This window comes from Hyla sarda, chromosome 9, assembly GCF_029499605.1.
Source record: "Hyla sarda isolate aHylSar1 chromosome 9, aHylSar1.hap1, whole genome shotgun sequence".
In the NCBI taxonomy this organism is placed as follows: Eukaryota; Metazoa; Chordata; class Amphibia; order Anura; family Hylidae; genus Hyla; species Hyla sarda.
In genome coordinates this window covers 142,018,979-142,046,508 of record NC_079197.1, presented here as the reverse complement: position 1 = coordinate 142,046,508, position 27,530 = coordinate 142,018,979, and the positions used below count along the sequence as shown (strand labels likewise).

Below are 27,530 nucleotides of genomic sequence, written 5' to 3'. Positions count from 1 at the left end.
TTCCTCAGTGTACACAGCCCTGCTTGTCCTCAGTGTACACAGCCCTGCCTGTCCTCAGTGTACACAGCCCTGCTTGTCCTCAGTGTACAGAGCCCTGATTGTCCTCAGTGTACAGAGCCTTGCTTGCCCTCAGTGTAAAGAACCCTGCTTTTCCTCAGTGTACACAGCCCTGCTTGTCCTCAGTGTACACAGCCCTGCTTGTCCTCAGTGTACAGAGAGCCCTGCTTGTCCTCAGTGTACAGAGCCCTGATGGTCCTCAGTGTCCAGAGCCCTTGTTGTCCTCAGTGTACAGAGCCTTGCTTGTCCTCAGTGTACAGAGCCTTGGTTGCCCTCAGTGTACAGAGCCCTGCTTGTCCTCAGTGTACAGAGCCCTGCTTGTCCTCAGTGTACAGAGCCCTGCTTGTCCTCAGTGTACAGAGCCCTGCTTGTCCTCAGTGTACACAGCCCTGCTTGTCCTCAGTGTACACAGCCCTGCTTGTCCTCAGTGTACAGAGAGCCCTGCTTGTCCTCAGTGTACAGAGCCTTGCTTGCCCTCAGTGTACAGATCCCTGCTTGTCCTCAGTGTACAGAGCCCTGCTTGTCCTCAGTGTACAGAGCCCTGCTTGTCCTCAGTGTACAGAGCCCTGCTTGTCCTCAGTGTACAGAGCCCTGCTTTTCCTCAGTGTACACAGCCCTGCTTGTCCCCAGTGCACAGAGTCCTGCTTGTCCCCAGTACACAGAGCTCTGCTTGTCCTCAGTGCACAGAGCACTTCTTGTCCTTAATGTGCAGAGCACTGCTTGTCCTTAATGTACAGAGCCCTGGTTGTCCTCAGTGTACAGAGCTCTGTTTGCCCTCAGTGTATGGAGCCCTGCTTGTCCTCAGTGCTCAGAACCCTGCTTGTCCTCAATGTACAGAGCCCTGCTTGCCCTCAGTATACACAGCCCTGCTTGTCCTCAGTGTACAGAGCCCTGCTTGTCCTCAGTGTACAGAGCCTTGCTTGCCCTCAGTGTACAGAGCCCTGCTTTTCCTCAGTGTACAGAGCCCTGCTTTTCCTCAGTGTACACAGCCGTGCTTGTCCTCAGTGTACACAGCCCTGCTTGTCCTCAGTGTACAGAGCCCTGATTGTCCTCAGTGTACAAAGCCTTGCTTGCCCTCAGTGTACAGAGCCCTGCTTGTCCTCAGTGTACAGATCCCTACTTGTCCTCATTGTGCAGAGCCCTGCTTGTCCTCAGTGTACAGAGCCTTGCTTGCCCTCAGTGTACAGAGCCCTACTTGTCCTCAGTGTAGAGAGCTCTGATGGTCCTCAGTGTACAGAGCCCTGCTTGTCCTCAGTGGGCAGAGCCCTGCTTGTCCTCAGTGTATAGAGCCCTGATGGTCCTCAGTGTACAGAGCCCTGCTTGTCCTCAGTGTACATAGCCCTGCTTGTCCTCAGTGTACAGAGCCCTGCTTGTCCTCAGTGTACAGAGCCCTGCTTGTCCTCAGTGTACAGAGCCCTGCTTGTCCTCAGTGTACAGAGCCTTGCTTGCCCTCAGTGTACAGAGCCCTGCTTGTCCTCAGTGTACAAAGCCCTGCTTGTCCTCAGTGTACACAGCCCTGCTTGTCCTCAGTGTACAGAGCCCTGCTTGTCCTCAGTGTACAGAGCCCTGCTTGTCCTCAGTGTACAGAGCCCTGCTTGTCCTCAGTGTACTGAGCCTTGCTTGCCCTCAGTGTACAGAGCTCTACTTGTCCTCAGTGTAGAGAGCTCTGATGGTCCTCAGTGTACAGAGCCCTGCTTTCCCTCAGTGTACACAGTCCTGCTTGTCCTCAGTGTACACAGCCCTGCTTGTCCTCAGTGTACAGAGCCCTGCTTGTCCTCAGTGTACAGAGCCTTGCTTTCCCTCAGTGTACAGGGCCCTGCTTGTCCTCAGTGTACAGGGCCCTGCTTGTCCTCAGTGTACAGAGCCCTGCTTGTCCTTAGTGGGCAGAGCCCTGCTTGTCCTCAGTGTATAGAGCCCTGATGGTCCTCAGTGTACAGAGCCCTGCTTGTCCTCAGTGTACAGAGCCCTGCTTGTCCTCAGTGTACAGAACCCTGCTTGTCTTCAGTGTACAGAGCCTTGCTTGCCCTCAGTGTACAGAGCCCTGCTTGTCCTCAGTGTACAGAGCCCTGCTTGTCCTCAGTGTACAGAGCCCTGCTTGTCCTCAGTGTACAGAGCCCTGCTTGTCCTCAGTGTACACAGCCCTGCTTGTCCTCAGTGTACAGAGCCCTGCTTGTCCTCAGTGTACATAGCCTTGCTTGCCCTCAGTGTACAGAGCCCTACTTGTCCTCAGTGTAGAGAGCCCTGATAGTCCTCAGTGTACAGAGCCCTGCTTGTCCTCAGTGTACAGAGCCCTGCTTGTTCTCAGTGTACTTTCTGTATTTGGATTCCTCATAGAGACCCAAAGGCAATAGCTGCAGGGACAAAAATATACATATAATGGTATTATCTAAATTATATAAAACATTTTTGTTGACGACAGGTACACTTTAATAACCCCTTTAAAAGAGTTGTCTTACCTGTTATCACATGTCAGTGAGAAGTACCTTTATACTATGAATGACCAACATTTGGCACACGTGTTGCTATTATAGTACACAAAAAACATTTTGCTGGTAAGCTATAAAAGATAATATACCTGTAGAGAATGGCATAAAGGCATCACTTTTCTTGAATAACCCTTTATTATCAAGAAAATGTCCAGGATCAAATTCATCTGGGTTCTTGAATTGTTTGGGGTCCTTCAGGACAGAAGTCAGGACTGGAAACACTAAGCATCCCTAAAAATGAATGTATAAAATATATAGATCGAGAAAATTAGAAGTGTAAGGAAGGTAGTTGACCAGATGAAACTAAGATGTTGAAAAGATCAGGACACCTTCTTTGGCATAGGAAATCACTTAAAGCTCATGTCTTGGCAATTACAATACTTAGTCATAGAGCTTACAGACTAGATTTAAATTTAGGTTATAGGAACATGGACATATCTGAGTCAAGAGAGCAGCATACGGTACCTTTGGAATATGATATCCCCTGAAGGTTGTGTCTTTGCTGACGGCATGAGCCAATCCTGCAGGTACAATATCGGCAAATCTCTGGATCTCATGGATTACGGCTTCTGTATAGGGCATTTTAGTCTTATCTTCCATTGATGGACAGCGATCTTTACCTATGATATTGTCAATCTCTTTGTGGACCTTTTCTGAAATTTAGATAAACAGAATATTGAATTGGCCCTTTCTTTGGCAGATACAGATCTGGCAGATACTGACAAATGGACTTCTAGGTCAACAGATAGAACCAGTGTCAGGAATTGGCCCAGTTTTTCATTTGTTTATCCTTCAATGTACTGTCAGAGAGGATATTCATCATGGCAAGTGGCATTTTCACATTGAAGCAAACTACAATGTCTTCCCCAAGTACATTACATTTGTGGCAATTAATCAGATATGGATCTTTGAGGATTTGCACACACCTGGGGCTGATGCCATTGAATAGATCTGCCATTTTGTCAACTGTTCCACACTACGCTGCGTTTTCCTCCACTACTACATAGTTGAACATCCCCTGCACTGTTCATCATGTTCTATACTGTGTATAGAACATGACCGTATATCGATACTATTACCTCTGCTACTCCACTACTACTAACCCTATACAACCTTACATTTCCTGTGTTGGCCGCCATCTTTTATACTGCAGCTTTTATACCGCAGGTACTACTATCACTAGGCTCTACACAGCCTCATATCTCCTGCGCTGTCCATCATATGTACTGCTGCTCAACCAACTATCCCTGCTATTGCTTCAAACCCTACATAGCTGAGGATCTTCTACACTGCCATATATGTCCAATACTACTGTCATCATTGCAGTTACTACTATACTACCCTGCTACCACTTCTACTAGCCTTACATAGCCGCACATCTCCTGCCTTGTCCATCATGTTCCATATGGTCAGGGCTGGATTAATGTAGTGCTAATGGAGCTGCAGCTCCTGGCCCTTACCTGTAAATAGGCCCAGCCGGCAGCTTGTTACCTGGGACAGGTCTTCGCTTTCCCACTGGGGATCTACATGTTCCAGATCCCCAGACGAGCGAGCGGTGCTTTCAGCTTTATGTGCACACACACACATACAGTTGAAAGCTGCCTCTCAATGTTCACCGCAGGACCTGCTGCCTACCCTGAGAGAATGTGACCTCTGTCTCGACACAGTGCAGACACCAATGATGCCTGCGCTGTCTGTGGAGAAAGAAAAGTCATAGCCAGGCTGTTGGGATTATTGCTGTATGAGTCAAGAGGTGAGTAGGTTTGGTTCTCATCCTGGCTACCTTTCAACAGAGCTAGCAACCTACCTACCTGGCTACTCACCAAACTAGCTATCTACCTACTTATCTTCCCACCAAGCTATCTACCTACCTGGCTATTTAATCATCTATCTACCTACCCACCAAGCTGTCTACCTACCCGGCTATTTAACCCCTTAAGGACGCAGGACGTAAATGTACGTCCTGGTGAGGTGGTACTTAACGCACCAGGACGTACATTTACGTCCTAAGCATAACCGCGGGCATCGGAGCGATGCCCGTGTCATGCGCGGCTGATCCCGGCTGCTGATTGCAGCCAGGGACCCGCCGGCAATGGCCGACGCCCGCGATCTCGCGGGCGTCCGCCATTAACCCCTCAGGTGCCAGGATCAATACAGATCCCGGCATCTGCGGCAGTTCGCGATTAAAATGAACGATTGGATCGCCCGCAGCGCTGCTGCGGGGATCCGATCATTCATAACGCCGCACGGAGGTCCCCTCTCCTTCCTCCGTCCGGCTCCCGGCGTCTCCTGCTCTGGTCTGTGATCGAGCAGACCACAGCAGGAGATGACCGATAATACTGATCTGTTCTATGTCCTATACATAGAACAGATCAGTATTAGCAATCATGGTATTGCTATGAATAGTCCCCTATGGGGACTATTCAAGTGTAAAAAAAAATGTAAAAAAATGTAAAAGTAAAAGTAAAAAAAAAGTGAAAAATCCCCTCCCCCAATAAAAAAGTAAAACGTCCGTTTTTTCCTATTTTACCCCCAAAAAGCGTAAAAAACATTTTTTATAGACATATTTGGTATCGCCGCGTGCGTAAATGTCCGAACTATTAAAATAAAATGTTAATGATCCCGTACGGTGAACGGCGTGAACGAAAAAAAATTTAAAAAGTCCAAAATTCCTACTTTTTTAATACATTTTATTTAAAAAAAAATTAAAAAAAATGTATTAAAAGTTTTTTATATGCAAATGTGGTATCAAAAAAAAGTACAGATCATGGCGCAAAAAATGAGCCCCCATACCGCCGCTTATACGGAAAAATAAAAAAGTTATAGGTCATCAAAATAAAGGGATTATAAACGTACTAATTTGGTTAAAAAGTTTGTGATTTTTTTTAAGCGCAACAATAATATAAAAGTATATAATAATGGGTATCATTTTAATCGTATTGACCCTCAGAATAAAGAACACATGTCATTTTTACCAGAAATTGTACGGCGTGAAAACAAAACCTTCCAAAATTAGCAAAATTGCGTTTTTCGTTTTAATTTCCCCACAAAAATAGTGTTTTTTGGTTGCGCCATACATTTTATGATATAATGAGTGATGTCATTACAAAGGACAACTGGTTGCGCAAAAAACAAGCCCTCATACTAGTCTGTGGATGAAAATATAAAAGAGTTATGATTTTTAGAAGGCGAGGAGGAAAAAATAAAAACGTAAAAATTAAATTGTCTGAGTCCTTAAGGCCAAAATGGGCTGAGTCCTTAAGGGGTTAACTACCTATCTACCCACCTAGCTATCTACCTAGCGGGCTACCTTGCTTCTTACTTACTTGGTTACCTAACTATCAACCTACCTTGCTATCTACCCAGGTAGCTAGCTACCTACCTGGCTACCTTGCTTCTTACCTACCTGGTTACCTAACTATCAACCTACCTGGATACTTATCTGCAAAACTAGCTACCTGGCTATCTATCTTCCTAGCTACCTACCTGGCTACCTACCTAGCTAGCTAGCTAGCAAGCTACCTACCTACTTACCCAGATACCTAGTGTATCTACCTTTTTACCTACATAGCTACCTTCCTATCTACCTGGTTACCAGGCTACCTACCTACAGACCTGTTTATCAACTAGGGATGGTGTGGATTGATTGACCTACTGTACCTACCTATCTAAATATTTATAAAAATCTAAAATTAGATCATTTTTTTAAAGTTTTTTAATAAGGCATTGCTTTTTCACTTTTCAGTATGACCAGGCTTTCTGTCACTGGCACACATAGTCGGGGAAGTGGAAGTGGTGCATAATATCTATGTATTTTTTCTCTAAAGGGGTACTCCATTGCTAGATATCTTATCCCCTATCTAAAGGATAGGAGATAAGATGTCTGATCACAGGGGTCCGGCCGCAGGGACTTCCCGTGATCTCCGTGCATCTATGTTCAGAACGCTGGTTGTCTGCACAGAGATCGTGGGGTGTTCCAGCAGATGGACCCCCGATCAGACATCTTTTCCCTTCTCCTTTGGATAGGGGATAAGATGTCTAGCAACCGAGTACCCCCTTTAAAATCTGATGATACTCCCAAAAACAAGATCATTTTTGTATAACATGTTAAAAGCCATTGTTTTTTCTAATGCCATTGTATATAAACATTGTCAGGCATCTAAGCCCAACCAGTGATCATTTTCAGACCTTTTTTTATTTTAAAAAAGCGTAAAAGAGAAGGGACATTTCCAAATTCAAATAAAAAAGGAGTGACCTATTTGAAATATAAAGTGAATTTCAAAAGATTTGCTCAGTAAGGGTTTGGGGCAGAGGGATAACCAATTATTATTTTTTTTTTAATTAAGCAAAAGAGGAACTGATGACATTTGTGCACTTGGCAAGTATTGCAGGAACAGAGGTGTAATGTGAGGTTCCTGTGCCCCAATGTAAAATGTCAGTGACTGTCCCTTCGCACCCCCTACAGCTTTACCGAAAAAAATAATAAGATACATAAGCCTTATTACCTTGTATTTCTGGATATTTCATGAGTATAAGAAAACCATATCGCAATGTCATGCTTGTAGTCTCTGTTCCAGCAAAGAATAAGTCTAATATAACTGCCTCTAAGTTTTCCTCATTAAATTCTGTTTTTGGATTCTTCTTTTCCTGGACAATTAAAATTTCTCATTTTGATTAACAAAAATTGTCAACTCCCTCCCCCCCACCATACAGTTTTTGTAGATGTAATAGAAATAAAAATAAAAGCAAAAAGAAAAAAAAATGGAACCAATAAAATAATTTCTTTCAATGTCTTATTTTCAAAGTTAGTTACATTTTCATTGCTATGGTCTCAATCTTTTCCAGTATATTATCTACAAACCCACCTCCTCCATCTTTATAAGGAAACAATCTATGAAGTCACGAGGGCAGTTCTCATCCAGGCTGGCTCGGTGGGTTTTCACCATCTCCTTAATAAATTCTTTTAGGTTGTTAGTAATTTTGAAGATCCTTTGATGAGGACCAGGGATGTGGGACATTACGGTTGGATATATGTTAAAAAGCTAATTGAAAAAACAAACAAAACAAAAAAACTTTATTTTAAAATAACACATAATTAAATGGACATTGGCAGTTTCAAAAATGTATTATGGGGGAGATTTATCAAAACCTGTCCAGAGGAAAAGATGCTGAGTTGCCCATAGCAACCAATCAGATCACTACTTTCATTTTTCAGAGGCCTTTTCAGAAATGAAAGAAGCGATCTGATTGGTTGCTATGGGCAACTGGGCAACTTTTCCTCTGGACAGGTTTTGATAAATCTCCCCCTCTATGTTTTGGCAACATCTTGGCAAAACATTAACCTTTCCAATATACTTAAAATGTTAATCCTTTTTATTTTTTATTTTGACTTATGAAAAAGACCACTAGGGGTCCCCATACTATCCACAACATAATCCTGTCCAGCTGCAGCATCACCTTTGTCCCAGCTGGGAAAAAAATCAAGGAAGTGAGGGCGGGACTAGCACTCCTCTGTGCTCTCTCCTGTCCTATTATACTGTAGCATGAAAACAGAGAGGAGGGGGTTACAGAGCAGCCTGCAGTGATTGCATGAATAGACCAGCACAGCAGACTTAGGAAGGAAGGGAACGCATGGTGAGTGAGGGCGGGCTCAGTGCTTACCTTGGACACACCCCTTTCTGAGTAGTGGATGTCAGAATGAGTGAGAAGCAGAACAGGGGGATTTGTGAGCCAAATACAGAAGCTAGACACATAAAAGGCTTGTAAAGCATCTGCATGACCTAGTGAGTAACATATGTACGCATTATTTTTTTCTGAAAGATGAAATAGACTGCAGGATGAAACTGCAAAGGGTTCGCTATGGATATAGATAAGTATATGTAAATACTTACATTTGCACTCTCTATAGTGTTTCAGGACCTTTGTCCAGAAGAAAATTTACTTTAACTGTCATTAAATAGCGTAGGGTTCCCAGATCACATACATTTATGCAGATCACACTCTCCTGTTCCTGACATTTAGGTTTATAGTTTATGTTTGTTTGTCAGGGAAACAGTTAAATAGGCCTGATTTTTTAATATTGGGAGTGATCAGGTGATGAGTGGGTTCCGGCACATTTTTTCAGTTTTGTTGCTCTGTACTTTTTATTGGCACTGTGGGGGAGTGACAAAATCTGCAGTTTTGGCATTTGCTATTTTTTCTGTTTATGGTGTTTACTGAGCTGGATAAATAACATTTTCAAAAGTGGTGATGCCAATATGTTTGGGTTAATTGAAAAATTGGAAAAGAAGGTGATTTGAATATTTTTTTTACTAGTTATTTTAGACCCTCTAAAGGATTTTACTAAGTGACCGTTGGATACTACATGCTTCTTCAAATAACTCCTGCCATGCATTTAAGGTTGGTTGTTGGAAATAGGTTTCATATGCAAAGTTTCCTTATTCTAATGGCTTTTTACACAATAGCTAATTTGTTTCAAGCTTATGTTAGTTACAATGCATTCATATACTGTAATTTTTTTATTTACCTGCCCTGAACGGGTGTTAAACAGCAGAAGAAGATCTTGAACATAAGACAATAGGGTCAAAAATTTTTGGTCTTCATAGTCAAATCTTTCACCAAACACAACAGAGCAAATTATATTGGAAACAGCAAGTCGTAATATATATGTTGGGTCAATTGGAGAATCTGTTAGTAAATATAAAAGGAAGTCAGTCAATGCTCTCATGGTATAATATATACACTAAAAAAATAGGATGAAGATTACTACACAGTAGGACTACAGATCTATAGTTTAGAGTTTATGGTCAGCTTATTAATGTTGGCTGTACCCAGCCATTGATCTATAGCAGCCAGACCGCCATTCAGCCACAGACATTGGAAGAAAGAAGGATTGAGCTTGTTGGCTGTTGGATTTTGACCTTCCTAAACCTTTGTTCCCTGAGCCTGAGCATGTATGGCCAGCCTGAAATTATGGGAAATTATTTTTGGAACTTAAACCACCTTTGTCCTTCATTAATTTCTCTGCGAGACATTGGGCTTCTTCTTGGATTCTTTCTTCAATACTCCTCTTTCCCATTCCAAAATTTCTCAAAGATGTCAGAGAAAATCGACGAAGGATTTTCCATCGATCTCCACTGCTTGCAATGACCCCTGTAAGTTCAAGTATAGCTTCTTAATCATCTGTTTAAACATTAGAATCATCTAAAAAGCAAAAGTCCAATCTGGTCAGTGACTAATCTTTGCCTACATATTCAAATCTTTATGATTTCTATTCATAGTAGACTTTATTATAGCAGCTAGAGCTAGTGGGGTTAAAAAGGTTTGTTTGGCAAGTCCTGCATCTTTTAGACCCACTTTGGGGGAAGTTACACATCTTGATAAATCCAGGTGCATACCTTCATAAATTCTTCCATTTATGTTTCAAATCATCACTATTTTTAAGATATTTTATGATCGGGGCTGATTTTAAACTTAGCTATAACAAGAAAACAGAGCTGATAGCAGTGCAAATTGGAAACACATTGTATATAATAGATAAACAAAAATTTGACATGAAACTGGAACCAACCCTTAAGGTATTTAGCGAAGGCTGTATTAAAGGAGATATCTCATGGAATAAAACTTATCCCCTATCCGCAAAATAGCAGAAAAGTTCTAGATAAAGGGGGTCCAAGCATTGGGGCCCCCCGATCTCCTGTATGGAGCCCTGGCCCCCTCCATGCCCTCTCCTATAGACATGAATGGAGGGGGTGTGGTGTAACGTCATGAACACGGAAGTCCAAGGTTTCTGTCACTGTAACGCTGCAGTGCCGGGCCAGAGATCCCCTGCAATCAGACATGTTATCCCCTATCCTTTGGATAGGGGATAGCATGTATAGGGGCGGAGTACCCCTTTAACATCTGTTTAGTGACTTCCATTTCTAACAAAAGGTACTATTTTGACAGAAAAAGTGTATTTTCTATCAAATATAACAGAATTTGCAGTAGAGTCTCCATCAAATTAGTAATGTGGCTATTTTAAACATTTCTTTTATCAGCTTACCAAAATCCTTGGAAAAAAACTCTCCTGCTCCTGTGTCTCCCCTATCACTAAACGCATCACTGCGGTCCACCAGCGCCTCCTTCACTGCATCGTACCCGATCAGTACTACCGTCTGAAGATTCGCTATGTAGAGGGTATAGACAGGTCCATATGTCTCACTCAGCTACAGATAAAGAAAACATAAAAAGCAATACTACAGGTCTGCGAAGGAGCGATATACAATGGGTGAAATAAGTATTGGACACATAACCATTTTTCTCACTAAATATATTTCCAAAGGTGTTATTCACATTAAATTTTCCCTAGATGTTTGTAACAACCCAAGTAATCCATACATATAAATATAGAAACAAATAGGTTCAGAAATTAAGCTGTGTGTTATAATGTTAAATGATAGAGAAAAAGTATTAAACACATAAAGAGAGGAAGGTTCAAAAAGACATTGATAGCCAATACAACAGCTGAAATCTATTAGTAATTAAAAGGCAATCCAGCCCCTTGTTAGTGCAAATTAATCAGCTGGTTCAGTCCTGACTGATGGCTACAAAAAGGTCTCCTTAAAGAGGTTCTCCGGTGCTTAGACATCTTATCCCCTATCCAAAGGATAGGGGATAAGATGCCTGATCCCGGGGATCCCATCGCTGGGGACCCCCGTGATCTTGCATGCGGCACCCTGATTATAGTCAGTCCCCGGAGCGTGTTCGCTTCGGGTCTGATTACCAGCAACGTGTGATGTCACGCCTCCGCCCCCGTGTGACATCACGCTCCGCCCCTCAATGCAAGCCTTTGGGAGGGGCATAGGCCCCTTGAGGGGCGGAGCGTGACGTCACACTCCGCCGGCCCCATGATCGACAGTAATCAGACCCGGAGCGAACACGCTCCGGGAACTGATTACAAACGGGGTGCCGCGTGCAAGATCACGGGGGTCCCCAGCGGCGGGACTCCCGCGATCAGGCATCTTATCCCCTATCCTTTGGATAGGGGATAAGATGTCTAAGCACCGGAGAACCCCTTTAACAAGGTGTCAGAATGGACACATTTTGTGATGGGTAAATGCAAAGAGCTGTCTCAAAACCTTAGCAACCTAATTGTTGCAAAACATCAAAAATAGTGTTGGTTCCAGACTCATTTCAAAGCTTCTGAATGTTTCAATGAGCACTGTTGGGGCCATAATATGGCAGTGGAAAGACAATCATTTCCCCATAAATTTGCCTCCACTAGGTGCTCCTTACAAAATTTCTGACAGAGGAGTGAGAAAAATAATCAGAAGATTATCCAAGAGCCAATCAGAAAGTCTAAGAGCCAAAGACATTTGTGAAGAGCTTCAGAAAGACCTGGAATTAGCAGGTATTGTTGTCTCAAAGAAAACAGTAAGAAATGCACTTTGCTGACATGACTTGTATGCACACTCACCATGCAAGACTCCATTCCTGAATTAAAAGCATGTTAAGTTTGTTAAAAGTTTTCTGCACAACATTTGGAAAAGCCAGTAAGATACTGGGAGAATATGTGTGGTTAGAAGCCATAATACACACCATGTTTGGAGGAATAATTGCACTGCACATCAACCTAAGAACACCATACCAACAGTGAAGTTTGGAGGTGGGAACATCATGGTGTGGGGTTCTTTTCAGCAAATGGTAATGGCAAACTTCACATAATTGAAGGAAGGATGAATGTTTCAAAGAAAAAAATAAAGCTGCTGTAACGGTCAGAGTAGTGGATCCACTGTACCACTGGAAAAAGCCGCATCAGGGAGCGGAGTCTAAGGAGCCACTGGTTTTCACCAGAGCCCGCCGCAAAGCGGGATGGACTTGCTGCAGCAGGCGAACTCCCAGGTCGCTACTCCTGGTACAACTAAGCCACAGTGGCGGCCTAGGTGAGACGTGATACAATTTAATGGGGTAATGTGGTAAGGAAATGTAGAAAAATGGAACTGGTACACGGTATAGACTGGACACATCAAGGAAAGCTTTCTCAATGGCTACTAGGCACAAAGATCCGGCAGAGGTAAAGAGGAAGTGTAGACACTATAAAGGGTCAGCACCCGGCAAAAACCAATTACCGGTGTGCTGGCCCTTTAAATTTCAAAGAGCCCACGAGCGGACACCCTAGGAGACGGATATGCGCACGCCGGCTGTCAGAGGAAGCAGAGGAGCCAGGAGCGTAGAGAGGTAAGTAACTGGATGAAACAGTGTGCCTGCAGCCTGACATGCGAGCCACAGCGCTGCCGTCCCTGCAACAGGACAGGGACACGGGCTGAGAGTGCGCCCGCGGCAGCATGACCGGCTTCAGCGCGACATATAACAGTAGCCCCCACCTTAGGTCTTCCCTCTTCTTTGGTCGCAGGAACCTCAGCACCAGATCCCGATCCAGAATGTTCTCCTCTGATTCCAAGGACCTTTCCTCAGGCCTGAACCCTTTCCAGTCCACTAAGAAAAATCTTTCCCCTTGATAGTTTTGGTAGCCAGAATCTCTTTGGCCTCAAATACATCAGCAGCACCGGACACAGGAGTAGGAGAGACATTCCCCTGGAAAAACGGTTTAGGACTAGTGGCTTAAGGAGGGAAATGTGGAAGGAGTTCGGGAGGCGAAGAGATTGTGGCAGGTGGAGCTTGTACGACACCAGGTTAATACGGTGCAAGATCATAAAAGGACCCAGAAACCGAGGACCCAGTTTGTAACTGGGGATCTTAAGATGAACATATTTGGCAGACAGCCAGACCCTGTCTCCAGGAGAGAAGACAAGGGGTGGCCTTCTCTTCTTGTCAGCCTGTGACTTCATGCGGTTTGACGCAAGAAGTAGAGAGCTTCAGGTTTCCTGCCAAATAGCCATAAAGTCTCGAACTTGATCATCAACAGCAGGTACCCCAGAAGCAGTGGGCAAAGGAAGAGGTGGATGAGGGTGGTGACCATAGACAATGAAGAATGGAGATGCTCTAGTAGCCTCAGAGTCCCAGTAGCGTCATCCTGCCGTGCAGAAACAAAATGGTGGAGATGATCCCCTAGAATTTGGTTCCCCCTCTCTACCTGGCCATTGATCTGTGGAAGTCCAACTTGACCTTGAGGCGAGAGTAGAGAGCCCACCAGTATTTGAAGATGAACTGGACCCCTCGATCCGAGACAATGTGTAATGGCAATCCATGAAGGCGAAAAATTAAATTGATCCCCCAGCTGTGTGGCAGTGGGAAGTCCAGGCAGTGGTATAAAATGACCCATTTTGGATAATCGATACGTGACCACCCAAATGACCTAGTTGTTAGACGAGGACGGCAGATCCGTTATGAAGTCAATTGCAATATGTGTCCATGGCCTCTCTGGGATGGGCAAGGGTTGTAAAAGACCCGCAGGCTTAAGACAAGGAGTCTTGTCAAGGGCACAGGTAGTGCAGGAACGAACAAAATCAAAAACATCTTGCTCCAGGTTTGCCCACCAGTAATAACGGGAGATAAGCAGAAAGGACTTCCATACTCCAGGATGCCCGGCCAGCAAAGAAGAATGTCCCCAATTCAACACCTTTATTCTTAGGCGGGGAGGCACGAAAGACTTCCCTAGGGGAACTTGCTGAAGGTTGACTGGTGCAACCTCAATCAATCGATCCAGTGGCACGATATGCCATGGGGAGGAGTTTAGGCCCAAGACATCAGAGGACCTAGAAAGAGCATCAGCTTTAACGTTCTTATCCACTGGTCGAAAATGAATGAGGAAATTAAATCTGGAAAAGAAAAGAGACCATCTGGCCTGTCAGGGATTCAGTCGTTGAGCAGACTGTAAATACAGGAGATTTTTATGATCAGGGTAAATAATGACAGGATGAGAAGATCCTTCTAGAAAAATCTTCTAGGATGAGCTTAAAGGCCAAGAGTTTCCGATCTCCTATGGTGTAATTCCTCTCAGCAGGCGAAAACGTCTTGGAAAAGAACCCGCAAGTCACAGTTTTACCCATGGAAGTCTTCTGAGTCAGGACCACACCGGCACCTACAGAGGAAGCATCAACCTTGAGAAAAACATTTTGTGTCGGGTCTCGTCAAAATAGGTGCTGAAGCAAAAGCCAACTTTAATCAGGAGAAGGCTTCTTCAGCTTCAGCAGGCCAGGATTTGGGATTACCACTCTTCTTGGTAGGTGCCACAATTAGCGCAACCAACGTAGAGAAGTGCAGTATGAACTGATAATAATTGGCAAATCCAATAAAGCGTTGTATAGCCTGCAAGCCAGAAGGTCGTGGCCAGTTAAGAACAGAAGACAACTTTTCAGGGTCCATCTGGAGGCCTTGGTTGGAAACAATATAGCCAAGAATAGGCAGACTAGTCTTCTCAAAGAGGCATTTCTCAAGTTTGGCATAGTCGATTACTCCTTAGGCGTACCAGGACCTGGCGCACATGAGTTCGATGGAGTTCCAAGTTCGGTGAGAAGATCAGGATGTCGTCCAAATACACCATGACACAAGTATAAAGGAGGTCCCAGAAGATGTAATTGACGAAATCCTGGAAGACGGCCAGGGCGTTACAGAGACCAAACGGCATCACCCAGTACTCGAAATGCCCGTCACGGGTATTAAAGGCCATCTTTCATTCGTCTCCTTCTCGTATTCTGATCAAATTATATGCTCCTTATAGATCTAGTTTGGAGAAGACCTTGGCACCCCGTAAGTTCTGAAATTAACAGAAGAGGGTACCAGTTCTTGATCATGATTTTATTGAGCACCCGGTAATCAAGAAATGGCCAAAGAGACTTATCCTTCTTCTCCACAAAGAAAAATCCAGCTCCAGCAGGGGAGGAAGATTTCCAGATGAATACCTTTTGGAGATTCTCTAATATACTCAGCCATGGCTTTTCTTTCAAGAGCCGACAAAGAGTAAATTCTTTCACCCAGAGGCAAAGAAGCAGGCAGAAGATCGATCAGACAATCATAGGGGTGATGCGGAGGAAGGCTCTCAGCCTGTTTTTTGGCATAATACATCTGCAAAGTCCTGGAGGAAGCATGAAACTCTTCGGTTGAGGAGTCGCCAGATAGAGACTAAGACAGTCTTGTCCCCAGCAAGAGACTTCGCCGTAATGCCAGTCAAGAACCGGGGAGTGAAGTTGCAGCCAGGGAAGATCGAGAAGAACCGAGGAGGAACAGTGGGGAAGCACATAGAACTCGATCCTCTCCTTGTGCAAGACTTTCAATTGCAACAATGACAGAGGAAATGTATAGTGGCTTAGCGAGCTGTGTGACCAGGAGATGGTATTTATAGACCAGGGAGGCATTAATGAAATTCCCAGCAGAACCCGAGTCCACAAAGGCAGAAGCATGGAACGAGACCCCTGTAGATGTGGAGAGTTTAACCGGCATGGTCAACCGAGGAGAGGGAGTATTGACACCTAGAGACGCCTCTCCCACGTGCCCTTGGTGCGTGTGTTTCCCAGACGATGAGGCCGTAGAGGGCAATTACTGAGGAAATGCTCCGAACTGGCACAATAAAGACACAGATTTTCTTTGTGTTGGTGAGATCTCTCCTGCTAGGTCAAGTGGGCTTGATTCAGCTGCATAGGTTCCTCGGATACTGGCGACATCGGAGGTTGAGGCGGCCGCTGGAACATCGGGGCCAGTTGGGCAAGACTGTGCGTCCGGACTGGTTCGCATTTCTGACAGAGTTTTTCCTGCCCCTCAGCGAATTGCACATCGATGAAGGTGTTCAACAGAATAAGCTCGCTCAGGGAGGACGGAGGGTAATGTGCGGCCAGTGCATCCTTGACCCTGCTGGAAATGCCCTTTTTAAAGGTGGCACATAGGGCCGAATCATTACAGTTCAGCTCAGGGGCTAAAGTAGGAAGTGGCCCGCGTAGTCACCAACTGAAGAATCCCCTTGGTGGAGGTTCAGAAGGGTGGTTTTGGCCGAGGAGGCCCATGCAGGCTCTTCTAAGATGCTGCTGCAGGCAAACTCCCAGGTCGCTACCCCTGGTACAACTAACCCACAGTGGCGGCCAACTTGAGACATGATACAATTTAATAAGAAAACTCAGAGTCAAGGTCAGGCAGGAAGGTCAGGGCAGGCGGCTAGGTACATGGTCAGGAAACGTAGAAAAATTGAACTGGTACTCGGTATAGACTGGACACAGCAAGGAATGCTTTCTCCATGGCTACTAGGCACAAAGATCCAGCAGAGGTCAGAATAAACACAAATATACAAAGAAGGAATAAAACAATATTATATGTATGTAAAAAATATTTATATCATATAAAAAAGTGGAAGCTGGGGCGAAAGTCTAGTAATAATACCAGATATATCAAATGTAGGGTACTAATTACACTCTAAAGTATCAAAAAAAGTGCACGAGGGACAAGGAAAAATGATAACAATAGTACCTGGAAGAAGTGTGCGAAAGACTAGTAGCTATGTAGTGCACAAGTGCCAAAATATGTATGCAAAAAATGTAAGTGACAATAGCAGGACAAAAGTGAATACAACAACAGTGGCCGAAAATACATACAGTATACAGGTCTCGCCCCAGCTCCACACCAGCACTCCGACTTGTTTCACCGGGAGGGGCTTCATCCAGGAGTGGTGTGGAGCTGAGAGGACACAGTACTTATATAACAGATAGACAACAGGAGACTGTGTACACACCTGCCAGCAGAGTAATCCTGCTAGTCGGAAGGAACATCAAACTCCTTTGAGTTGTGATAAATCACATGATATTTATGTCAAGTCCTGTGATCGCTAGAAATCCTTAATGTCCGTGACTACATAAAGATGGCTGTTTGTTGTCACTACCGCGCATGCATATTAAAGGAGTAGTCTCATGGAAGAAAACTTCCTGTGGATAGGGAATTGGTTTTATTCCATGAGATATCTCCTTTAACGAAATATCATTAACCCCTTAAGGACTCAGACCATTTTGGCCTTAAGGACTCAGACAATTTAATTTTTACGTTTTCATTTTTTCCTCCTTGCCTTCTAAAAATCATAACTCTTTTATATTTTCATCCACAGACTAGTATGAGGGCTTGTTTTTTGCGCGACCAGTTTTCCTTTGTAATGACATCACTCATTATATCATAAAATGTATGGCGCAACCAAAAAACACTATTTTTGTGGGGAAATTAAAACGAAAAACGCAATTTTGCTAATTTTGGAAGGTTTCGTTTTCACGCCGTACAATTTATGGTAAAAATGACATGTGTTCTTTATTCTGAGGGTCAATACGATTAAAATGATACCCATTATTACATACTTTTATATTATTGTTGCGCTTAAAAAAAATCACAAACATTTTAACCAAATTAGTACGTTTATAATCCCTTTATTTTGATGACCTATAACTTTTTTATTTTTCCGTATAAGCGGCGGTATGGGGGCTCATTTTTTGCGCCATGATCTGCACTTTTTTTTGATACCACATTTGCATATAAAAAACTTTTAATACATTTTTTATAATTTTTTTTAAATAAAATGTATAAAAAAAGTAGGAATTTTGGACTCTTTTTTTTTTTTTTCGTTCACGCCGTTAACCGTACGGGATCATTAACATTTTATTTTAATAGTTCGGACATTTACGCACGCGGCGATACCAAATATGTCTATAAAAAAATTTTTTTACTTTTTTTTTACTTTTACTTTTACATTTTTTTACATTTTTTTTTTTACACTTGAATAGTCCCCATAGGGGACTATTCATAGCAATACCATGATTGCTAATACTGATCTGTTCTATGTATAGGACATAGAACAGATCAGTGTTTTCGGTGATCTTCTGCTCTGGTCTGCTCGATCACAGACCAGAGCAGGAGACGCCGGGAGCCGCACGGAGGAAGGAGAGGGGACCTCCGTGCGGCGTTATGAATGATCGGATCCCCGCAGCAGCGCTGCGGGCGATCCGATCATTCATTCAAATCGCGCACTGCCGCAGATGCCGGGATCTGTATTGATCCCGGCACCTGAGGGGTTAATGGCGGACGCCCGCGATCTCGCGGGCGTCGGCCATTGCCGGCGGGTCCCTGGCTGTGATCAGCAGCCGGGATCAGCCACGCATGACACGGGCATCGCTCCGATGCCCGCGGTTATGCTTAGGACGTAAATGTATGTCCTGGTGCGTTAAGTACCACCGCACCAGGACGTACATTTACGTCCTGCGTCCATAAGGGGTTAAAGGGGTTATCCAGGAAAAAAAAATAAATTTTATATATCACCTGGCTCCTGAAAGTTAAACAGATTTGTAAATGACTTCTATTAAATAATCTTAATCCTTTCAGTACTTATGAGCTGATGAAGTTGAGTTGCTCTTTTCTGTCTGAGTGATCTCTGATGAAACGTGTCTCGGGAAACGCCCAGTTTACAAGAGGTTTGTCATGGGGATTTCCTTCTAAACTGGGCGGTGTCATCAGACAGCACTTAGACAGAAAAGAACCCCTCAACTTCAGAAACTCATAAGTACTGAAAGGATTAAGATTTTTTAATAGAAGTAATTTACAAATCTGTTTAACTTTCTGGAGCCAGTTGATATAGAAAAAAAAAGTTTTTTCCTGGATAACCCCTTTAAGTGTGTTCAATACTTTTAACCACAATTGTGAGCTATTTTTTACAACGTTTTTTTTTTTTTTTTGCAGGAATTTCTATTTAACCAGTTTCCTTATAATGATATTATTATAAATTAGTATACATACCTTAACTAAAGACTGAGGTAGTTCTGAGGTGCTGATCTGCAGGATGTTCCCCAGGCCCGGTAGAGGTGTAGGTCCTGGGGGAAGGTTCTTTAGATTCACCCTGCTCCACCATTTCATCAGATATATGAGGAGAGTGACCCCAGTAACCAGGAGAAGGGTTCCTGCAATGTTCAGAGCCATCCTGTACTCCAGAAATGACAGCTCTGTCTGTACTATGTCCCCCTGCATTTATATATAACCAGGTACAGGTCAGCATTCCATCATGTGACCGATAAGAACAGGTCATACATGTTTTAGTGCAGAGTTACAGCTGTATTGCATAATACTTAATGCTGCAATAATGATCCATTAATAACATGCTTGTAAGGAGAATAAAGGGTGTCAACAAACTATGCAAGAACCCCTTCAGATTGACAGGCACATTCATTACAAAAAGCCTAATCTTATGTAATACTGTAATTTGCTTTTTATGTGTTAACCATTTAGGCCTTAATTCACAGGAAATGTTTCAGGCTGTTATATTTTGTGCGTGGTGCATTAGAGCCACCCTGCACCCAAATGATTACAGATCTGTCTGTACTACATCCCTATGTACTTATAGATGACCGGGTACAGGGAAAAATCCAATGTGTGATCATTAAGAAAAGGCTGGGCCAAATATGTATTATACTAAATATTGTAAATACTGCAATAATTCACAATTTAGATCATGCTATGAGCACCTCCAATAACAGAATGAGAGCAACTCACATTGCTTCCCTCAAAAAATGTCATATCAACTGGCTCCAGAAAGTTAAACAGATTAGTAAGCAGGCAAACAACAGTACTTTATGCAAGTCCGACCCCTCGCCAGCTTTAGGGTACGTTCAGATGAGCGGATTTGAACAGCTTATTTTGCTGCGGATCCGCCGCTGAAGGACCCTCTGTATGCTGCCTTTACATGTGTCTGCTCGGAGCAGCAATACGCCGCTACGTGCTACGTACAGACACACTGAAATGATGTGCGAGTTGCCGCGCATGCGCGGTGTACCCGCACACATATCGGACGCTCCCCCTGCTCAATGAGCTAGGCCGAGAGCTGCCGCGATGTGCGAGTATACTGCGCATTCGCGCGGCGACTCGCACATCGTGCTGTATCTGCTCGAGCAGGCACATATAAAGGCAGCGTATAGAGGTCCTTCACCGGCGGATCTGCCGGATAAATAAAAAACATAAGACAGGAACAAACAAAACCCTAGATGGTCTAGTCACTAACTAAACAATCCCTGACTGTCAACTGGTAAGCTTTTTCCGGCCAGTTAAACTTATGCCTCCTGCAACCTTCTACTCACTGTTCACACACAGCGTTTGCAACCTCTTGCTGTGTGTCTCCTCCACATAACTCTTGGGGCCACTCACAGCTCGGGCTGTGTGTTCCTCACCAGGACCCCTGCCACCTCCCTACAGCCACCTTGCTGTCTTCTAGGGAGAGCACCAATTATTTTGCCTGACTTCCTTTTAAACACACTTACCATTTCTGCTACCTCATTAATTAGGTCACAGGTGGACGTTTCTGCAGGGTTAGCTAGGGAAATACACCCTTTCCTTGCCACACTGTCACATATCCCCCCCCCCCTCCCTCTGCTCAGACCACAGAGTCCAACTGCCTTTCCTTTTCCTTGAACAACTTCATCCAGCAGGTTTTGAGGAACTTTGCTTACTTCTTCAGCAGATTTTATATGCACCACTTCAATGGCCACCTTTTTTCATCAGCCACCAAGCACAAGACTTTTGGTCACCTTTGACAAATTCCTTGTAAAAGGCTCTATTGATGTCACACCTTTGGATAGGGAATAAGATGTATTTGGGCCGGAGTACCCCTTTAATCCTTCCAGCACTTATCAGCTGCTGTATGATCTAGAGGAAGTTCTTTTCTTTTTGAATTTCCTTTCTGTCTGACCACAGTGCTCCCTGCTGACACCTCTGTCCAGAGTAGGCGCAAATCCCCATAGCAAACCTCTCCTGCTCTGGACAGTCCTTGACATGGAAAGAAGGGTCAGCAGAGAGCACTGTGGTCAGACAGAATATAAATTCAAAAAGAAAAGAACTTCCTGTGGAGCATACAGCAGCTGATAAGTACTGGAAGGATTAAGATTTTTAAAAATAAATAATAAATATGTTTAACTTTCCAGAATCAGCTGATAAAATGTTTTTTTTTTTTTTTTTTTTTTTGCAGCGGAGTACCCCTTTAAGTTGTCTCTAAGAGTAGATGAGAGGCAGGCAAGAAAGAAGAGCCTGATAAGAGTATAACTAGGATTATTTCTCAGATAAAACATATTACAAATTTTCTAATATTCACTTGTACTATTGAAGAGTGTTGTCCCCTGGTATAGGTCCAGGGCCAAATGATGTACCAGCTACTTCCACCTAAGGATTGATGACAGGGTCTGCAGTACCCCCATAACCTATGCACTCAATCAGAGGCTTAGCTTGTAGCTTTTGGGCCCCAATGCAAAACCTGTAACAGGGCCCTATATGCCAATTATAATACTGGTCTCTTATGGGGCAGTTGTGCTTTGGGGCCCCGTTAGGCACCAGGGCCCCTTGCGACTGCTATCCCTGCTACCTTTATTGCTACGCCCCTGCCCTCAATAGCATTGTGACTATAGCAGCACAACACACTAAGGCAAGCCTACTTACTTCCTAAACCTATGTAGCACCTTTCTGTTGTTTCCCTGAGCCTCATTTATCATCATATTAGGCATCTAGGTTGGGTGTAGTCATAGAGAACACTGTCATTAAAAGTGATAAATCATGATCTTTGGAACTTATTCAGCAATTCATTTACAGCTGGGGTGAACACAGTTGATAGTAAACTGAGATGACTGCAAACATGCGGAATCGTATTGATTAAATGTTGCTGATGTGAGCGATATTGCTGTTTTTTTATGTGTGTGGTGAAATCATTTAAGAGTAAAATAAAACATCAATCATCATATATCTTCTCTCCTGTTGTTATCTTCATCAGTCAAGTTCCATCTGCTACTTAAGGGTAGGGTTACACGGAAAGGATCCACAGCGTATTTTATGCTGTGGATCTGCCAATGATGGACCCTACAGTGTGCCTCCAGCGGTGCATGCCTGCTCATAGTAGCAATCCACCGCTACGAGCAGACACAGCGATATGCGAGTTACCGAGTTGCAATTGTACTACGTTGAAACTGAGGATAGGTGTGCTGCAAGTTTTGAAAAAAATCTGCATTTTTTTAAATGAAATCCTTGACAACTCCTTCAAAGGGGTGCTCAGGCCCTAAGACCTCTCATCCCCTATCCAAAGGATAGGGGATAAGATGTCTGATCGCGGGGGTCCCACCGCTGGGGACCTCCGCAATCTAGCAAGCAGGACCCCCCTGTGAGCACTGCAGGAAGCGCTGGAGGCTCCAAATCTTATCCCTCCCGACCACGGGGATGGAGTATGGTGACGTCACAACTCCGCCCCCATGTGACATCACACCCCAACACCTCAATGCATGTCTATGGGATAGGGGATAAGATGTCTTAGGGCCGGAGTACCCCTTTAAGACAATATATATTGTCCCCAGTTGATGTAATTGTGAGGTGCTGAAAGGTTGTCAGGGCAGCCCAAGGCCTGGACTTGTGGTGACCCAGCTATTGACAAGTCTTTTCTTCACTGTAAGTGCCTTGGTAATCTGTCACATGTCCACCCCTATTAGTGCTAAGGTCAATTCTGTCTTCACTTCAATTCTAGGGATAGGGGCAGGTTCCCTTGAGCACATGCTAGAATTAGTCTGGCCTTGGCCAGGGAGTTTGCTAACATTCCCAGCAAAGGCCATCAAAGCTTAGCCTACTTAGCGTGTCCCACTACAGAAGAACTACAAGTTGCATTCAACAGAAACATATTTTTAGAAAGGCCTGATTGCAAAAGAAAGACATGGTGCAACTATTCCTCCTGACCTAGCCTAGTCAGTGACAGACTCATGTCTGGGGATTTCCTTTCTGGATGCACTCAAAGAAAGTTGAGCCTCAGATTACCTGAGGCAACATGATGGAAGGGATCACCACTGTAAAACCACTGCTTGCTTAGGTAAATAGGATGTTTAGCTAGTGCAGATTACAGCCTCAGGCGAACCTTAAACCCTTTAAATAAGTTGAATCTCACGTGTAGTGAAGAACAAGCCAGGCTAGGCCGAAGAGGGGGCATATGTCACCAAAGGTAGACCTAGCCTCTAAGTCTTACATATGCAACAAGGAAAAAACAAGTCTAAATCTCAATAGATCTACAAGTCTCAAGACAACTAAATTGTCTGAACTGTGACACGTGCCAATTTACCAATTGCTCCTAAACAACAAAGTGTATATCCACTTTATCTCAAATTTGCATTATTCCGGAGTGTTATTTTTCTATGTTAGAGATGTACCAGAAGTAAAGTACACGTTGTCCATTCCAACGTGGTCCGAGAGCTGGGCTGTTAGGGATCCATGACACTTGTCCTGGTTCCCCATGGCTCATGTACATACAGCTGCAGGTTCCTTACAGTGTGAACCGCATCTGCAGCCTATACTAACAGGAAACGTGACCTCTGCCCCCATGCAGTGTAAGCACCGATGATGTTACTCATCTGTGACTGCACAGTGGAGGAAAAAGAACATGGCCAGCCTTCGGCCTGGAGGAGATGACTGCGTGGGACATGTTTTGGTGAACTTAACGTTTTCCACCTGGCTGCATAGTTGCCAACCTTGCTGAATAGCTGCCCACCTGATCACCTGGCTACATAGCCGCCCAACTGGCTGTATAGCCACCCACCTGGCCGCAAAGCCGCCCCCTGACCACCTGGCTACATGGTGAGCATAAGTTTTCCACCTGGCTACATAATCGCCCACCTGGCAGCATAGCCGCCAACCTGACCACCTGGCTACCTAATATTGTAATCTGCCCCGCAGACAAAGAGGGGTGGGATTGTAATCCTTAACCATGATGAGTATGTTAAAGAAACATTAAGGTTACTGTCTGACACAGCATACTATTCACCTCTGACATAGGGGTATTCCAGGCAAAACCTTTTTTTATATCTATCAACTGGCTCCGGAAAGTTAAACAGATTAGTAAATTACTTCTATTAAAAAATCTTAATCCTTCCAATAGTTATTAGCTTCTGAAGTTTTCTGTCTAACTGCTCAATGATGATGTCACGTCCCGGGAGCTGTGCATGATGGGAGAATATACCCATAGGAACTGCACAGCTCCCGGGACGTGAGTCATCAGAGAGCAGTTAGACAGAAAACAACTCAACTTCAGAAGCTAATAACTAGATAAGGCAGAGAAAAAGTACATAATAGCAAATGAGCCTGCCCTCCCTCTTTTTTATAATCTCCCTAAGGTTCATAAAGACCAAAAGAACCCCCCGTGTCGCCCCATTGCTTCGGGGATCAATTCCCTTTCAGCTAATCTAGCCCACTATATCGAAGTACTACTGCAAAAGCATGTTTTTAAACTAAAATCACATTTAAAAGTGACCACAGATTTTATTAAAAATATTTTAGTAGAACCTTGGAATAATGATTATTTTTTGGTTACGATGGATATTTCCTCATTATATACCATTATAGACCACAAGCTAGGGCTAAGTGCAATATCTTATTTTCTTGATCTTGATGAGGACATGCCACAGCACAAAGGGATTTCATAATAAAAAGATTACGTTTTATATTGACCCATAATTATTTTGAATTTCTGCAGCAAATTTATTTGCAGCACATAGGTACAGCTATGGGGTCGAAGGTGGCAGCAAGTTTTGCTAACTTGTTTGTTGGCCTCTTCGAAGAACAGATAATATATCCTCACCCCCCTTTTAGGCATTGCCAGTTTTATAAACGATACATAGATTACATCTTTTTTTATCTGGAGTGGAAGTTCGTCTGATTTGAGTGAGTTTTTAATGGTTCTTAACATTAACAATTGGGGTCTTAATTTCACACAACCTGTTTTTACCAACTATGCAGAATTTTTAGACGTTCTAGTTTTCCATGATGACTCATTGATGCCATGATGGCAAATTACAAACCAAAACATACTTTAAAACAGTCGATAGTAATAGCTACCTTGAATTCAAAAGTGCCCACTATTATAAATGGATTACCAACATTCCATTTGGCCAGTTTAAAAGGATTAGACGGAATTGTTCTACGGAGTCTGATTTTAAGGAACACAGCAATATCCTGAAAGCTAGATTCCGCGCCAAACACTACCCAAAAAAACTAATTGAATCCTCTTACAAGGAGGCGGGAGAACTGTCTCAATTAGATTGTTTGCTGAAAGGAAAGAGAAAATAGGGTGCAGCTCTACTACCTACTGAGTCCATTGAGCCCAAACATGAATGGTCTATTAATTTTATTACGAATTTTTGTAGGGAAAACAACCATATCAAAAAAATTCTATGTAAATATTGGCACATTCTGCTAAAAGATCCATATCTCAGCCAATGTCTCCCCTCTAGTCCAGGCATAACGTTTAGGAGGAATCACACATTAAGAAATACAATAGCACCTAGTAGTCTAAAAAAGCATAATGTTTCTAAAACCACGTTCCTAAACACAGTTGGTAGCCATAAGTGCGGCATCTCTGGATGCAAATGTTGCGCAAACATCTCCAATAAAGTGAAACAGTTCACATCCAGAGTCACCATGGAATCCTTTCCAATCAAGTCCTTTTTAAATTGTAATTCCAAGTATGTCATGTACCTATTACAATGCTCCTGCGGCTTTCAATATATTGGGCACACTATCCAATGTTTAAAGGATAGAGTAAGCAAACACAGGAGCAACACTAAACTAGGATTTTTACTGCACAGTCTCTCCACACTGTAACGTACCGGTCAGGTGACAGGAGATGGATCCACTGAACCAGAGGGGCGATGACGTGGGCCGTACCAGGGGAACGGAGTCTAAGGGACTACTGGTCTTCACCAGGGCCCGCCGCAAAGCGGGATGGTCTTGCTGCGGCAGGTAGCCCCCAGGTCATTCCATCCGACAGCGACTCGACCCCTATGGTAGCTGAGAATGGCGTGGTACAGTAGGTGCAGGCAGAAGCGTAGTCAGACGTAGCAGAGGTCAGGGTCAGTGGCTCAGGTTCACAGGCGACAGTCAGGCAATGGGTCAGGGCAGGCAGAACGGGTTCACTAGCGGTAGTCACGGGCAACGAGTCGGCAACAGGTAAGGGCAACACAGAACAATAGGAACGCTTTCACTAGGCACAAGGCACTAAAGATCCGGCGAGGGCAGGAAGGGGCAGGAGACATTTATATGGGCAGTGAGGGCCAGGCACCAATCAATGGTGCGCTGGCCCTTTAAATTTCATGAAGCCGGCGCGTGCGCGCCCTAAGGAGCGGGGCCGCGCGCGCCGGGAGACAGAGGCAGCGCAGGAGGACGGGGCTGCAGGTGAGAGGATGCGGGATGCGGCACGTGTGCGGGAATCAGCCGCCACGCTAACCGCATCCCTGCCGGCGGAATCCCCGCGCTCTCGGTCAGTGTGTCTGACCGGGACGCGCCGGGACACAATAGACGGAGGCAGGGACAGCTCCGGTACAGAGGAGGGGACCGGAGCGCTCACTGTTACACAAACATATAGTAGAGGTTCATAACTCCGACTTTGGGGTTTTTATGATCACTCCCATTGAAGAAAATCCATGCTAAAAAGAAGGGAGAACTACTGGATCTATAAATTACGTACCCTTATGCCTTTGGGCCTTAACAAAATGATTGAGCGTTCTCTATAATGTCACTCTATACCATATATTTTATAACTATTTTTATTAAAATTATTATTGCATAAAAGATTTTTATTATACTTTTATAATCTTTATATAGTTTATACATTATATATTTGATATGATTTTTAATAGCATGGAGTTATGGTCCTTTATTATATATATATATCACTTTATTGCCATTTCACAGGCATTAATATTTGTGATTAATATTAATATGTGATTTTCTCATGTTACTTTTATGTTTTATATTATTGCTCCCTCCACTCCAGATTATGAATTGGAATATCATTTGGGTAAAGGGATTGATAACATTCACTTCTATATATCTAGATATTTGCTATCATATATATTTATTACTTATTTTACATACATATATCATATATTATTATATTTATTTATCTATATATTTATCCACGTAATCTTTCTATTCATGCCCCCCCCCCCTTTTTTTTTAGGTCCCTTTATGTCTATTTATTTTCCACATATATAGATATATTTATGCATTTCCCATAATTATTTATACCCCGTG

At 43.7% G+C, this 27,530-nt stretch overlaps 1 protein-coding gene across 2 annotated transcripts in view; it reads right to left on the bottom strand.

Annotated features, from left to right (window-relative positions):
• Positions 1-23,766, bottom strand: part of LOC130290749 (cytochrome P450 2C8-like) — a 30,049-nt gene extending 6,283 nt beyond the window's left edge. The window contains exons 1-9 of one of the 2 annotated variants that reach the window (XM_056538793.1): positions 23,654-23,766; positions 19,236-19,457; positions 10,588-10,750; positions 9,546-9,695; positions 9,070-9,230; positions 7,409-7,585; positions 7,049-7,190; positions 3,009-3,196; positions 2,633-2,774 (exon numbers count right to left, since the gene is read on the bottom strand). In XM_056538793.1, the coding sequence (XP_056394768.1) occupies positions 2,633-2,774; positions 3,009-3,196; positions 7,049-7,190; positions 7,409-7,585; positions 9,070-9,230; positions 9,546-9,695; positions 10,588-10,750; positions 19,236-19,415 (1,303 nt within the window). In that variant the 5' untranslated portion in view covers positions 19,416-19,457; positions 23,654-23,766. Of the gene's footprint in view, positions 1-2,632; positions 2,775-3,008; positions 3,197-7,048; positions 7,191-7,408; positions 7,586-9,069; positions 9,231-9,545; positions 9,696-10,587; positions 10,751-19,235; positions 19,548-23,653 lie in introns of those variants that run through there. The other variant, XM_056538792.1, reaches the window with a different exon arrangement.
• Between the last annotated feature and the right edge of the window lie 3,764 nt (positions 23,767-27,530).